Source organism: Ooceraea biroi, chromosome 6, assembly GCF_003672135.1.
Source record: "Ooceraea biroi isolate clonal line C1 chromosome 6, Obir_v5.4, whole genome shotgun sequence".
Taxonomy (NCBI): domain Eukaryota; kingdom Metazoa; phylum Arthropoda; class Insecta; order Hymenoptera; family Formicidae; genus Ooceraea; species Ooceraea biroi.
In genome coordinates, this window is record NC_039511.1 from 1096306 (window position 1) to 1112128 (window position 15823).

The following is a 15823-nucleotide window of genomic DNA, read 5'->3' on the forward strand; positions in this document are numbered from 1 at the left end:
AATTCATTTGTCAGTTTCGAATGGAGTTTAGAAAAAGGTTTCATTCGTTAATGATAATAATAATAATAATAATATATTTCTTATTGGCGATACATAATTTATTGTTGACAAGTCTTGTTATAAATCTTGCACTACCGGTGCATCTTTGGAGTATCGATAATAAAATTATATAATTAGAGCTTTTTCATTATTATTAAAAAAAAACTTTCGTTGTGTTACGCTGTATTGCAGCGAGTTACGTGTTTCTCTTTGAAGATTAGTGCATGCGTGCGTTAAAAAAGAAAGGACTATTTTGCTTGCTTACATCTAGATTAGAGTAAGAAATTTGTACATACATATCTGTGTGTGTGTGTAGTATCCATACATATATATTCGTGAGAAAAGACGTATATTTCTTGAAAATATCGGCAAACACAGAATAAAAATACACGCTGGAAAATATAATTTAATATGTAGTAAACAATATATATGAGTATACAAAAAAGATGAATGGTTACCGCTAAAGATTTCTTGCGTAACATCTCAGTTGCTGTTTCCGCAACGTTACGTTGCTCTCGTGTGCGTAATAAATTAGCAAACTCTCGTTTTCTTGGTGAAATTTTTCGATTCGCCTGTAAATTAGTATACGCTTGCGGTCAATTTAAGTTCTCGCTCGATCGATATATATAAACACGCGATGACAAGATATTTATGCATTATGATGCATGTACATATTTATATATATAGTACACATATAAATAAAACTGTTCGCCGTGTGATTTCGCGAGCATGATTAGCATAAAAAGCGTACGGCTATACTTTATGCGATAAAAAGATGCTTAACATCGTTCAACTCGTATAAATCTCAAATGTGATTCAACAGAACTGATCAATCACAGTTAGTTTTCTCTCTTTTTTTTTCCTTGCGATACATTCTATCGGATATACTATAAAGCAAATAAACGGATATAAAATGCTCGCTCGCAGTAAGACAAGTCCGATACTCCGCTTCGCGAAGCGCCGCCTCAACAGCGTCAGCTTGAGAGAACGATATAATTACAGAAGTAAGACATGAGACAGAGGCAGACTATAAGGCGAGAAGCGAGTACTACAGTTCGGTCTCGACAGCGATAGTAGTTAATAAAAGAAGAAACATGGCAAGTGTGCAGTAACGCGCAGCAGTATAAACACGAATTATTTATTGCAGCGTCGATTAAACTCTCGGTTATCACTCGATACCACCGACGAGCGCGGCATCAAGCTCAACGATAATATAGAAACTCTCTCGAGATATATTAAAAGTATCAAAAAACCGTAACAGACTAGCAAGTGTAATTTTCTAGTGCTACACGCTTCCTTTAACTCTTTCGAGACGATATTCCATTATGTGTCGCGACAGTTTTCCTTATCTCTTACGGTATTTTGAAGCTATGAATCATGTGTCCTCCTCGCTTCAAACTCTCAAAATCTCAAAGGAAAAAGTTTTTCGCGAGTAACTTGTAACGCAACTTTGGCAAATAACTTTTATAACGTTCTCTGGTAGGAGAAGTCATTCAACATTTGCATCACTTTAATAATATAATTGTATCATTAAAGCGATTACATGTCACACACGGAAAGGTGTCTGACGTAGAAGTTATACATTGATGTATTGTGATATAAATTCAATGATTTGATTGTCATTACATAGTCAATTAGCGGAAATAAATCTAACGATAAGGAACTAATTTCTCCTATATATCTCCAGCGCATCGTCTCGCTTAATTCTCAACGTCAGTCTTCTAAGAACGCTTAGTCTCAAAAGAGTTAAAGCATTGAACGGACTTTCGATGTATTTCCACCCAACGCCATTTTTCAAAGGAGATTCCTTTTTAAGGGAACGCTTTTCCTGATTTCCTCGAATCTTCGCGTTGCTTGGCGTCGTTATTGTCGATTCGGATCAACCATTCACTCTTCCGCCTCAGGTTTCTTGCCGGTCGGTCCTTTCGCGCTGGTGCCGCTCGTACTGCCTTTTGTTTTCCGCTTGGGCGGAACCGGCACGTCGGGAGCAGCGGTGCTGACTGGCGAGGGCGGCGGCGGTGTTTCTGGCACGCTCGTATCGGTCTCCAGACTCTGTCCGCTCTTCAGACCGGTCTTCTTCGTGACTTTCACGCTCTTCTTCGCCTTGCTCTGCGAACTTTCCGCGGGCGCAGCGCTCTCCGCGACGGCGGCTGAGGATGCCGCTTCTTCCGGCTTCGCCTTCGACTTCTTCACCGTCTTTTTCACCGTTTTCTTCGCCTTCTTGTCCTCTCCCTCCCCTTCCGTGCCGTCCGCCGAGTCTGACTTCTTCAGACTCTTCTTCGCAGCCTTCTCCTCCAATTCCTGTGCACTCTCTGCCAACGGACTGATCGGTGGCGTGGCCTCGATCACGGTCGGCGTCGATGGGATGTTCAACTCTTTCGCTTCAACAGATTCCGTAGTCGGCGGAGCTTGCGCGGCGATCGGCGACTCTAGTACTCCACTCTGCGATATCGCCGTTGCTGCTGCTGCTTCTGTTGCTTTAGCTGGCTCGATAGGCTTTGCTTCTGTTGATTCAGCTTTCACAACCTGCTCGGGAGATTTCTCTTCCTTCGTTTCTATTTTCGCAATTTGTTCCGCGGGTTTCGCTTCTGCTGCTTCCGTTTTCGCAACTTGTTCCGCGGGTTTCGCTTCTGCTGCCTCCGTTTTCGCAATCTGCGCTACTTCCACTGCTGCCGTGCTCGCGGGCTCCGCTGATTTCTCCACCGTTGCGGGCGATCCTTTCGGAGGTACCTCTCCGCTACCGGATTCTACCTTCTCTGCAACCAGCGGCGCCTCTGATGATGCGTCTTTTATCGTAGCCACGTCACTTGCCGGCTGCTCTGTCAATTCGACAGCGGGAGCGTCAGCCTTCACTGCCGAAACTGGCGCGGCGTCGCCGGGTTTCTTGACTTCGCAAGCGGATCCGTTCAATTGAACAGCCTCCGCTGTCGTCGCTACGGGAGCGACACTCGTGGACTCGTGCACAGCCGTGACTGTTGTAGCGATTGCCTGGTCGCTCACAGCCGCGCCGGACACAGACTCTTTGGGTTCCGCCTGAAGAACCGACTCTGCGACCTGGATGGGCACGGGACTTACGGTGGAGACCTCGGAGGCCGCCAATAGCATCTCCGCGTGCTGCTCGCTCGGGTCGATCGTGAGAGGCTGCGTTAGGTCGGGAGAAGCAACGACTTTCTGCGGGCTGTCTGCACCGATCGAAGCAGGCAACACGGCGGCTTGAACAGTGGAAGTTGGAGCCTCCGGCTTAGCCTCGGTGGACGGCAACGCGCTGTCGGCTTGCGCAACAGCCATAACTGTCTCCTGCACGGCCGGTTTGCAGACTGCATCTGCCGAAGGAGGGCACGTGGACGCTTGCAGATCCGTTCCTTTGCTTTCGAGAGGAAGACTTTTGTCTTGAGGCGCTGCTTCCGGTAGTACTGCAAGGCTTGGAAGCTTGTACTGCTCCGCGATCGTTTCCGCAGATACGGTGCCCGCCTCGAGCAATTCTGTGCTCTTGGACTCTGTTGTTGGTCTCGCACAAACATCTCCCGTCGCCGGTTGTGACAATTCGCTGGATACTTTAGCGGTGGCTTCTTGTGACGCGATACTTTCCTCGGAAGCTTTTTGCTCGGTGATTTGCGCTGCTGGAAGCTTCTCCTCAGGAAGTTGGCAAATTAAAGGCTGCGTTGGGTCCTTATCCGCCTCAACTGAATGAAAACAGACGCGGTACGTATAATAGTAAATATATGTGCAGCCAGATACATGCGTAGAGAAACTATTCTAATAGAGATTGTATTGTGTAAAGAAATCGTGCAAGTTTCGTATACAATAAGTATTCCGTCTCTCATTAATCTAAGAATGGAAGTAAAAATATCGATTAATGCGAAATAAATGACTACATATTTACAGACGTTGCGTTCCGTAATTTTAGGCAGGACAGGCAATGATGATGATCATGAGTTTGAAATGCGCCACGAATTTGTATGGTGCAATGGGCTCAAATGTGGATGAAAATAATGAATAATTATTGAATCGATAATGGATATTTGATGATATGTACATCTCGATGGACCAGTACATGATTCTACATATGAAACATAAATTAATGTTCATGTGCTCGTTGTTAATAGTACGAAGCATATAAAGCATATAAAGCAACGAATGCACGAACAATTTGCATACGTAATGCGTGGCAATTTATATGAAGCGCTATAGCCAAACACCAATTACTCCATAGTAAGTTAAATAAGCGATATTTTAAGCAAAACATTGTATTAAAAAATAACTATGTCAGATAATCTATATAAGCATGCCATTACATTCATATCAAAGCGTAAATGATTAATTTTCGATATACATAAATTTTACACATATTTTGCTCGTGTACACATGAGTTTTATTATATACATGTGCACACAACGTTGAAAGTGCACAACTGCCGAGATTTTTATAAAGAAGATCTAGTAATATTATAAAATATTTACAAGAATAAAATTCTAACGTAGAAAAGATTGCACATAATTGGCAACTTTGTGCCAATTTAGTAATGATAAAACTAAATTTAGGAAGAACTTAATTTAATGCTAACAATTAACAATAGCCTCATTATATTACAATTTTATTTGTAATTTTATCATATCAAGTATGTATAATGAAAGCAACATAATGTTAAGATAAGATGTGATGTGTTTTGTGTGAGCACTTTATTAAATATTTACCCCATTAAAGCAAAACGACAATACAAGACGCAGCAATGCTATGACGCCAGGATCTGTTAGTTGCTGTCCTCTGTTCCTGTTTCAAACACTCAAACTGGATCAATTGTATTAACAAAAGTTTCGTATTTCGGAATATCGTTATTATTACAAATGGATCGGATAATAAGCGTCTTCGTTGTTTGTTTCTTCGTTCGCGATAAAAACGCTCTTAACTTGTGACTATGAGATTGAAGGCCGCATGCTGTATTAAGTATTTAATTCAAAGAAAAAAAAACAAACACAAAAGCATATTTTGAAGGAAACAGTTAATGGCTTTGCATCATGAGCACATTCGATATATCTAAAATATCTCGCAGATCTCTTCGAACACGACGATTCGTAAATGATGTCCGAACTGTAACTTTACTTCGACTCTTACGATAGATGATCTATATGGTTACGTGTGTAAGAGCGAGACATACCGGCTGGTTTAGTCACTTCAACGTCTGCAGGCGCAGATTCAGCTGGAGCAGATTCAGCAAGAGCAGTGCTTTCCTTGGATGTAGCGGTATCCTGCGAGTATTTTAATCGTATGAATATATATTTATTATCAGGACTCAGTTCTACTTTTGCTTACATGCACAAATAAATATAAAACACTCAAATTATACCTCCTCTTTGGGCGGCGTTGGCTGACGTTGCGGTGCAAGGGAAAGCGTCTCGCAGATCTTCTTCCATATATTGTCGAAGCTGTCGCGACCCATGTAGTCGATCTGTCCCTGCTCCCAGCTCTGCTTCCTCAGGTGCTCCTCCAGGGCTACCTGCGCGGCGCTCCTCGCTTCGCCCAGCGTTATTTGAGCCAAGGCACCAGCGATACCGGCCTGTACAATTAACGCAAGCATCCCTTTACTTCAAACTGTTTGCGACTTGTCGCAAGAATCGGTTAAATGCAGAATGAGCCACGACGAACGTTGCAAGCGATTCTACTTTCTTCGTTACCACGAGACAAATCGAGGTATGTACAATACAAAGCTGGTGTTACTCACAGGGGAAAAATCACTTTAAAAAAAATGCACTGTGCGGGATTGTATGACAAAGTCTGGGTTAGCGCACACGAGGACAAGTACGTTTCTTGGAGAACAAAACAAAATTACCTGTATTCACGGTCGACTACTTTGTTGGGATGAAACTTCGTACGACAGCAAATAAGAGGTGAATAAAAACGATTTCAAGCATACAACGTGTAAATACCATACGTACTACATACGTCGAGTGAGTATTCCCAATAAAAGTACAAGTAATGTCTCAAGTATCGTCGAAATAAATGATGAATACGTGAATAATTACATTTATATCACGTAATTGTAAGAGAAAAATGTTCTTTATATATAAAAAATATATTTATAATTGTCACACTACATTCATGTGATCTTGAGTCTCCGGCAAGGAGAAGCGAAAATTATATTCTCGAGAGTGTGCACAACAGCGTCTAAAAATGTACCCGAACTCAAAGAGAGAAAGATATGGGAACAACTACTTACATTTGCACTGTCTAGATGTTCCGTTACGTTCGGGTCGGATCGCGTGGCTACATTGTGGAGATCTGTACAGGGTGCGGGAGTAGGAAACAGGGAGTCGATTCTCCGTATTCGCGTGTCCGTATTCGCGGCTCCCAACGTTTGCTCACCGCTCTTAACGTGACTACTTTGCGAAATGGCGTGATGCGGATAGTTTGCGCTTTGATGACTAGCTCGGTTATCATTAGCATGGTGCCGCGCGTGATCCTCGTGCCTCACTTCGGGAGGTTGCGAATGAGACTCGGTATAATGCTCGCGAGCCGATTGGCGCTGATGGTTCGCTTCGCCCCTGTGATAATCATGGTGCTGGACTTGCCCGAAGTGCTGATCTTGCCTCTGCTCGTTATAATGATCATGTTGTTCATGATGATGTCTCTGTTCGTGCTGGGGTTGATGTATCTGTTCATTATGCTTGTGTTCGTGCTGCTCGTCGTGATGTCTCTGTTCACTACCTTGTTGCTGCCAGTGATGATGTTGAGTGTGCTGTACGGAATGTCCGTAACTATGGTTCTCTCCGGAATAGGAAGTTGTCTGTTGATTGTAGTCGTTATGCATAACATATTGTTGCTGGCTGTGATTTTGCGCGGGTGCAAACGAAGAATGCTGCTCGCTGTACGATTGCGAGTAATAAAATTGCTGATCGTGTTGGGAAGAGAGGCTCAATTCCGGCTCGCGTCCGGCTCCGCAATAACAATTTCCGCTCTTGTCATCCGACGCGACGTTACCGATCAGAAACGAATCGTTCTGCGGGCAATAGTTCTCCCAAGGGTCTTTAAAGTCGGAGAAATCCGGTATTTGCGAGAAAACGTCGTACGAACCGCGAATCGTCTCGTCGGAGTAAATGGAGTTCTTGGGAACGGATCGGAAGGGTGGGGGAGTAAATTCGTGCCAAATTGGAGCCAATGTGCTGGTGGCCTATGCAAGCATCATGCCAAAACAGAAAAATGCACACTCGGTCGGTTAGTAGTGAACTAGGTGTGGCAGTGTCCATTTTTCTTACAGCGCTACTTTTCTTGTGTTGTATACACGTTCAAATATTTAACATTATTTAAATGACATATTGATATTGAACATTACTCTTGATCATAAGTAAAATAATGTTCTTATGCATGATATACTATTATATTAACGGCTTCAAAATGCCACACGAATAACATTGATGCTCGACCCATTCACCTATCCATTACAATTATAACGAATGGTGCAAGTAAACGTCGTTACATAAACAGCGTCCGAATTAATTAAATTTTTAACACGAATTACAGGTGAATGAGCTAAAAGGAACAGAAAGATTGAAGAAAAAAAATAGACACTGTGGTGTAACACACTATCTTTGAGAAGATTCGCTATGTTAATAGCCGCATGTAAATCTTTCGGTAAATTTATACAAAATTCTATAAAAACACATTCCACAATTATATTAAAATGCGGCTGTTAACATAGAACAATATGCGAAAAATATAAAGAAAAGGCAAAAGAATATATTTTGAACTCCATAAAATAAAAAAAATAACGTGCTACGTCAAGTTTCTTCTTAGGAAATCTCGAAGTCAAAATACATTCAAAGTGCAGCCAAGTTTAAACACTATCGTATCATACAATAAATGCATTTTTTAAAAAGTGCAGCAAAAAAAATGTAGCTATACTCTACCAATCATTATGCAAGCTTTCATACAGCATTTCAGGAAAAATTGTTGAACGCAAGCAACTCAAAATGTTTAAAACAATTTGCCTAGCAATATTTACAAAAAGCCGATGTATAATCTTGATATTTCTCATAAAAATCCTAAAGACTTTGAATGGAATAAAAAACGGAAATTAAAAATGTTAATTTTTATAGACATATAAATGACTAATAAATCATAATTAAAACTGCGAAAGATAATGTATTGTAAAACAAACGATATACACAATAAAACGAATACGCTGGATTATCTTACCGTCACATTATTTGCAATTGATTGCTCACTGCTTCGCTTGTAAAACGAACGCACGATTGTGAGAAAGAAATCGCATTATTACTTTTCACAGCCAAATGCAGAAACGCAATAAAAAATAACTAGATATGTTAATCACAAACGCGGAGAGAAAATTGTTTCATTGCAAATTTACTTCAAGATATTATTGTCGTCACTTCGTTGCAAACGTTAAATGCGCACACTGCAATCGGAAGAATCGATTAATTGGACTTACCATGGAAGTCGACAGCTGAGGATGCACGTGCTCGCAGAATATGTTCCACCACAGCTGCAACAACGGTTGTAAATGCGCGGATCCCGGCGGTGGTTGGACGATACCGGTTAACGTATCGAAATACTGTAACCACGGTTTCGTTACGCCGATGAAGTGTATTATTCGCACGTCCTCGCCGAATCTACAAAGGATACAAACGTAATTTAACAAATAAATAGTTAAATTACAGATATTTCTACGCAATTAATTCCATAATACAAAACGACCTTGTTGTCTTTATTGTCGATACATCTTTGTTCTTTGCACAACTAACGCGGAATAAAGTCTAAAGTCAAAAGTTTCCAGTAATTCGCACTCTAATTGCGAGGAGAACAGCGTTATCACTCACTGTTTAAACGCAGGAAGATAAGAGTACGTCGCGGTGGAGCACATGTTGTAAATGAACGGTAGATGCTTGGAGATGTCTTTAGTGGCCCAGTCGCTGAAGTACATGTTCAACAAACCCTGATCGCCGCCATCGAACGAGCCCTTAGCGGCTGCGAAAGCGGTGATTGATGCGAACGTTTGTTGAGATGGTCTGAATACGAATACGCCGGAATTAAAGCAGTCAGGCCAGCCGACATCGGGCGCGGCAGACAGTTCCTCGCGCTCGAATAACTCATCGCAATTTCGCACGACCTAGAAACGTTAAGCACAGTTAGAATCGCTCGCGATCGTTTCGTCGATGTGTCATGAATGTAACAATTGTACTTCGTTGTATTAATGTCTCATTTTATATGTTTATAAAAGAATATAATACAAAATATAATACAAGAGGAGGAATATTAAATAAAATTTCCTATGTTGTACTCACAAGAGTGTCCGCGTCAACGAATACGCATTTCTCGTACTGCGTCAACCGCCAACAATGCAACTTGGTAAAGGTGATGCCCAGTTCGGGTCTGGCCAACAGGGCCAGGTTCGCCTCATCCTTGGAATCGAGGACGTTAACTTCCTGTACGAACGAAAATACTGCCGCCAGTTTTTCTCTAATGCAAAGAAAGACCTTGTTACTTGAGTTACATGAATATCTCACAATCAGAATATAATCAATAATATCATTGAAACAATATTTTAAATATCTACGTTATTCATCAACATAAAATCAAGTATACTGCCGGTTATCGCCGTTGAATCTAACTCGCGCAAGGACAATACCTCATTACTGCCGTGACTCCGGGAGTGACCAGACACGCCAGCTCGTACTTGGTGCCGACCCGGCGTAGAGAATGCGCCAGGACCAGTGCACCCAAGGAGTAGGCATCGTTCGTAGCCAATGTAACCCATGCATATCCTAAAAGGCAAAGGAAGATGGGTGATAAAACGCTTGACGACGCATTTGCTTCTATTAGACGCGCCCAAGTCGAGTCTATTTTAAACCGAGTAGCGAAGCGTTTAAAGCCCACGTCCAGTGGCAGTGTCCAGGACGCGTGCATACGAACGTGTATATAATCATTCTCATTCAAAGCTGAATTGCTACACCCAAATCTTGAGATACAAGTATTCTCGTGTACTCAAAAAACTCTCGCGTATCGTATTTGGTCAAAAGCAGAATTTAGAAAATGGCATTATCTTTCTTTCATTACCTTTTCATGTCTTATACCGACGAAAGAGTTAAAGCACGTCTTTTCAAGTAACTTTAAAATTGCATGAATATTTTTTTATTAATTATATTTCTTAAGAAAAATAGCACGCTTATTTTAAAAATACTGCAAAGTCCAGCTTTGAAACAAGATAAATTCTATGATAAAAATGTTGATGTTTTAGTGAGAGTTCGTAAACTAGACCTGCTTTCGAAATAAATAGCATATGTTTGATATGCAAATATGTTGCTTTCGCTGTGGATGTCCTTCGGTTCAATTCGGGAGCGCGTTACAAGAAAGATTCTATTCTCAAAACGCAAAGTCAATTCTGATTCTGTGCGTTGATAAGCGATAAGCGATCTACGAAGTGTTAAGGTAATTTCACGGTTTAACAATGATCCACAAATTCAGCCGCGATCTTACGTAATAAAGATAGACGGTGAAATTATGGCAAGGAACTCTGTAAAGTTCAAATGTTATCGTGCATACAGACACGCATTTCGAATATAGACGTGCACTTCTACGGGCTTCGCTATCTCAAACTCGTCGGAAAAAAAACTACGTATTTATTTACCGCTGCGAGAGTTCTATCAACGATTTGAGGAACGATCATTTTCGTGGACGACGAGAAGAAATCAAGTGCCTATTTAACCACACACATACATACGTATACGTATATAAGAATTGTATTTTTAAATGAGGACATTTCTCTATTCACGTTACTCAAATATTTTTAAAAATTGGATTTCGTGCGCAAAGAATCCGATGCATCTGATGCGTTCTAATGTGAGATCACGAGGGAATGCCAGCAAAGGTGCTAGACGAAAAAAAATCCAAAACCGAAAGTGACGTTGGTAATCTGCCAAGTCCGGATGTATAATTAGACCTTCCTTCACTTCCTCCCGGCTTAATATTAGACGGTATCAATTGTCGGTGATTATCCCTCATGTTCGCGTCCGTGGTTGCGCCCGTTCTCGCAACGTAACCAGATCCTCGGCAACGAAAATCTAGCGACGTCAAGTCGCGGAATCCGACGCATGCACAATTTTTATCTAGACGCAACGAGAACTTGGCAGGGGTGCAAATCACGAGATACTGCGCGCCGCTTGTTTTTCGCACGCGCAAAATTCATCACGGAACTTATTTATAACATATCCTATTTCTATTTCGCGTGATATCGTGCTATCCTCCGTTCCGTTCTGCGCGTTTTGGCGCGTTCTATTTTCCCCTGGATAAAACACCTATTCTTAGGCGCGAATTCTAAGACGACGAAACAACCTGGTCTCCGGGTTTCGTACACGCGCACAATCGTCTCTTGGTGAGGCGAGGGACGAAGAAGAAAGTCTCCAAAATTGCAAGACGCGTTGGTGTACTTGGCGCCGCGATTTAGAATTTCGTCGAATCCTTAAATCTGTCGTTTAGCGCATCTGCGCAGAGTTTACATCTCAAAATTATACGCCACAGTTATTTGCGTCTATAATTACACTTTAAATATGTTAAATTTAATGTACTTACATTATGCATCGATAAAGATAATAATAAATTAAGGGAGTATAGCGCAACATGCGCGTGTGACGCGCAACGCACGTTCCGTATGTACAAAGTTCATTCATCGAAAAAGATCATCATTGCGGAAATGTGGACAATATTTACTACGACAAGATATCAGGAGATATCTGTGACGTAAAACTGCAACTACGAGCTAACTTAGTTTCGGATTGACCCAGGAAATATTTTAGACGATTCCGCAAAACCCGGAGAATCATCAGCGCAACGTGAATTAGAGATTTGCCAAGTAGTAACGCGATAATCCCATGAACGAGGAAGGATGTCATGACACGTGCACGTGATTCGCGTGGGATCCCGATCGCTTCATTCATTCTAAACCATCGCACGATTCTTTAATCTCTCCAGATAAGTACGCGTGAAGGAAGGAAGGTGATATCGAAGAAATTGCCGAGCAAGATACGCGGCAATTAAAGATACGCGTACAGCAAGGAAATTAAAGATTTCTGGCGCTAAAAAAATAATCCGGCACGTCGCTTGATCTGCGATCCGTAATGAGATCGCGCCTGGCGTAACGTCATCTGAATGCCGTTACGCTCGTGAGATACGCGTTGACGAATGCGTTGTCGGGGGTGTGCGCGCTAGAATCTAGAGCGGACGAGCGTCGGGACAAACAATAATGAGTCACGGAAACGCGGGGAGGAAGGGGCGGAAAAGACTTTAGAAGCAAGAGCTGAGAGAGCGCGGAGGATCGGATTTCTCGCTGCCGGTGTTCTCAAGAACATTCGGAGTTACGTTAAGGCGTCTTTTTCCCCCGTCGAAAGTTTCGCTGTTTCGTCGATCGTTCTCCCGACTGTTTGCATTCAATTTCACGCATCTGCGACGTTCGATTTGATCGTGCGAGGGGTATCATTATCCATCTGCTTGTCGAAAATTGAATTTCGCTCTTGGACGCACACGAAATAATGTAAAATGTGACTAGAAGACTCTATAGAAGACGATACCAGCGATTAGTCACTCTCGTGCAACTTAATTAGCCTAGAAGAAGAGAGAATTTTAATTAAAATCTCGTAATAATGATTTAAACTGATATTTGCAATCTAGCTACGAGTGGCGAAAATTCTGCATCGATTTTCGCGTTTAATTTTGGAGCGGAACAGTTAATTTTTCAGTCGCAGTTCGCGCAGAGCTGTCTTTTACGTATAAATTAGGAGACGCGAGCCGAGAAAAATGTTTTAGGACCGCTGCTATATTTAATGTCGTGGTCCGGCGAGGGTTAATCTTCCCTTTGAGAGACGCGGAGATGAGGTCTTCCACGTATTATGATGCTCGCCGAAATCCGAGGAGGCAGAGCATCAGGGACTGCCGTTTCTCCTCGTTGTGCCACGCACATAGGTTTATATTTATACAAGTCGCTCTCCAGCTCTTATAATAGCGAACCGGCCACGCATTCGCGGTGAAATGCATTCATACACCTTGTCTTAGGTCAAGCATTTTGTGCCCCGAAGCTGTCCGGTTACTTCCTTATAAGATGCGAACGCGCGGTAATCATTCGTTCAGGTCGTGAGCAAGACGTGAACATGAGCAATCGTAATGTTCCTGCAAATACATCACGCGATTACCAGTTTTTATTTTAGTATTATTATCACTATTATTTGCGTGCTAACTTTAATATCTGAGATGTAAGAGGAAGTAGATCTGAAATAATCAAAATTCTTACAGATCGAAAAAGTGTTTTCGGTCATAGAAGTTAATCCGCTTTGCATTATGTGGCTTTTAGGACGAGAGCGCTGCGACGCACACGCGTCACAGACTCCTAATACCGAAACTCTAAATTCCTGATCCAAATGATCCAAAACAGACGAGGGTCAAGACCGGAATCGTGCAAAAATAGTATCGCTGATTGTCGATAAGAATTTAATGAACTTGACAATTATTTGTGCCGAATTTCTTTCGCACATCGATTATTTAAATACTCGATTGTCGAGACAGCTTGTTATTGCCCAAAAAGATTTTGTAAGTAAAGAAATTATACATCTTACGAGTCCCTCGACGACCATAGTTTCCATTTCGTACGAAAACAAATATTATCTCATTATCAAGGTATTAATACGAATATACTCGATAAGCACGTAGTGCTCTTATCACGTAACTCAATTACATATGCTATTGATATGCCATCGTGAGACACTTGATCCTAGCAACGCCTTAATCCATATCCATAATGGGAAGAGACTTACAAATCTTACGTAAGAGAAAGTAGAGTCTCCCGATCATTTCATTTCATTGTTCATTCATTCAGCACATTGACATATTGCACGATGAATGCAGCTAATTCAAAAATTGATCAAACATTGTCTCAAGAGAGATATATTAATTATCCTAATCTTTGTCTAACTCAAGTGGCTGTTCCAACACTGAAACAGCTATTGCTTCTGACTTGTTCTTCATCTACGTACAATAAAATTCCTACGTAAAAACTATATTTCGCATCAACGACATTTTTCTCCCACGTTCCACGTCAAGACATATTAATAGACTATGAATCCTAAACGGATCTGTCTATGGTGTGCGGGAAATGCGTATGCGGCTTGGGCGGCACCCTAAATATATCGACGGGCGTCTCGCGTCGCCCCGATGGATTCTTTCTGGCACGTGCTCCGGAGGATCGACACCTGCGCGTGCAATCGCGCAGCGACGACAGGTAGGGGCGCGATATTGTCACGCGCACCGGCAACAAAATCTTTTTCCACCGAATAGGCGGTGAGAAAGAGAGAGAGAGAGAAATGGAGCATTCTGTCAAAGAATAAAAATAAGCGGCCGCGCGTTCTCCGACATTTGGCAAGGAGCCTCCCCAAGTTTCTCTCCCTCTCGGAGGCAGCCAGGAATAAACTTTTCGAGATACCGCTCCGACGACGGCGGCGTGACTTATCTTATTTCGTGCGCGCGGAATCTGGCGTCTCGAAGAGAGAAAGGACTCGCGCGCGAAACGCAATTAGATTTTCCGACCTCGGCGTCTCGATCACGACGCACGTCGTTCTCCTCGCTGCTCCTAATTAGCGGCCGGTTAGCGACAGTCTGTGAGAATAAAGCACCGGCAATTCTGCGAGTACTTCGCGATCTCTGTATAAATCAGATTGCTATTTAATGTTCTGTTGTCTGCGTATATTTAATTACGCGCGCACAGCAATCGTACGCTGTTGCTGCTTCATAAACTTTACGCTCGAAACTTGTAACGTGCTCCTTTCAGCTTTTCAGAGTTCAGTGTGACGTTTTACCTGTTTCTCGCTCACTCCCTTCTTTCGAAGTACTCTCGAGTACTTACTCTCGCTCTGCTTGAAACGCGGACGGCAAAATTGTCAAGCCTCTCGTCTCGTCCCGTGCGAAAACGAACGAACGGTGCGCGTTCACGTTTGCGTGGCGCGCGAAATTCGATTTTCGAATTGCCGCCAGTCTCCCGGGCGCGACGCAGGCGCGCCGCACGCGATTCGCCGACCCCATGGATCAAGCGAAATGGGGGGGAAAAAAACGACGAAAACAATCACGCAAACAGCGGGGTACCGGTAGATGACGAGAGCTTCACGAGAAACCGATCTCGATCTCGCAAACGCGATCGGAAAACTCGTTGCCGCTCGTCGGTCATCGATCGCACGAGAAAAGAAGGTTAACGCAGTGCACGCGATCGACGTCGGTGCACGTACATACGTGAACGGCGGCGAGCGAAGGTCATTGGGTCAAGACCGGCGAGCGCGCGACGTTATCGGCCGGCGAACCGCGTGCCGGAATCGGTGGATTTAGCCTGCTTGGAACAACTCGACTCACCGCCCATGACTGGTGCCTACGGCGAAGGTAACTCGAGGGCCGTTCCTTCCTCTGAGCGTGCCGCACTAGCCTCGACCGAGAACGAGAAGATCCCACGTACACACCCACCACTTGCGCCGGCACTGACCGGGATGGAATCAGGAACGACCGTGCACACTTGCTCGGCGCCACAACACGAGTGAAGATGACCGCGCGAGTTGACCGCGAGATAATCTCCCCCCCACTCCTTCCTCCCGCTGGCGCCCTCCCCTGCCGCCCCGCGACCGCGAGCGGAACACGGTGATGCGATGCTCCTACTTTACCGACGAGGACAATCCAGCGGCCGCGCCGAAAGCGATTCCGGAACGTGTGTGAAGTTAGCCCCGCACTTTTTGAATTTCATCTTTTTCTT

The 15823-nt window shown here is 43.2% G+C and overlaps 1 protein-coding gene across 4 annotated transcripts; it reads right to left on the reverse strand.

Moving 5' to 3' along the window:
* Positions 1–51: 51 nt before the first annotated feature.
* On the reverse strand, positions 52–15823 carry LOC105276467 (proteoglycan 4). 4 transcript variants are annotated; one of them, XR_893407.3, is made up of 10 exons: positions 15433–15823; positions 9680–9815; positions 9336–9510; positions 8871–9160; positions 8483–8663; positions 6254–7204; positions 5384–5593; positions 5195–5285; positions 4734–4809; positions 3587–3722 (listed from the first exon to the last, which is right to left on the reverse strand). XR_893407.3 is itself a non-coding variant. In XM_011334099.3 (9 exons), the coding sequence occupies exons 1-9, from the start codon at positions 15437–15439 to the stop codon at positions 1927–1929; spliced, it is 3837 nt and encodes a 1278-aa protein (XP_011332401.2). In that variant the 5' UTR covers positions 15440–15817; the 3' UTR covers positions 52–1926. The 4 variants fall into 4 exon arrangements, 3 of the variants coding, with proteins under 3 accessions (XP_011332401.2, XP_011332402.2, XP_011332403.2); XM_011334099.3 differs by lacking the exon at positions 4734–4809 and having other exon boundaries at positions 52–3722; positions 15433–15817; XM_011334100.3 differs by lacking the exons at positions 4734–4809; positions 6254–7204 and adding an exon at positions 8230–8265 and having other exon boundaries at positions 52–3722; positions 15433–15807.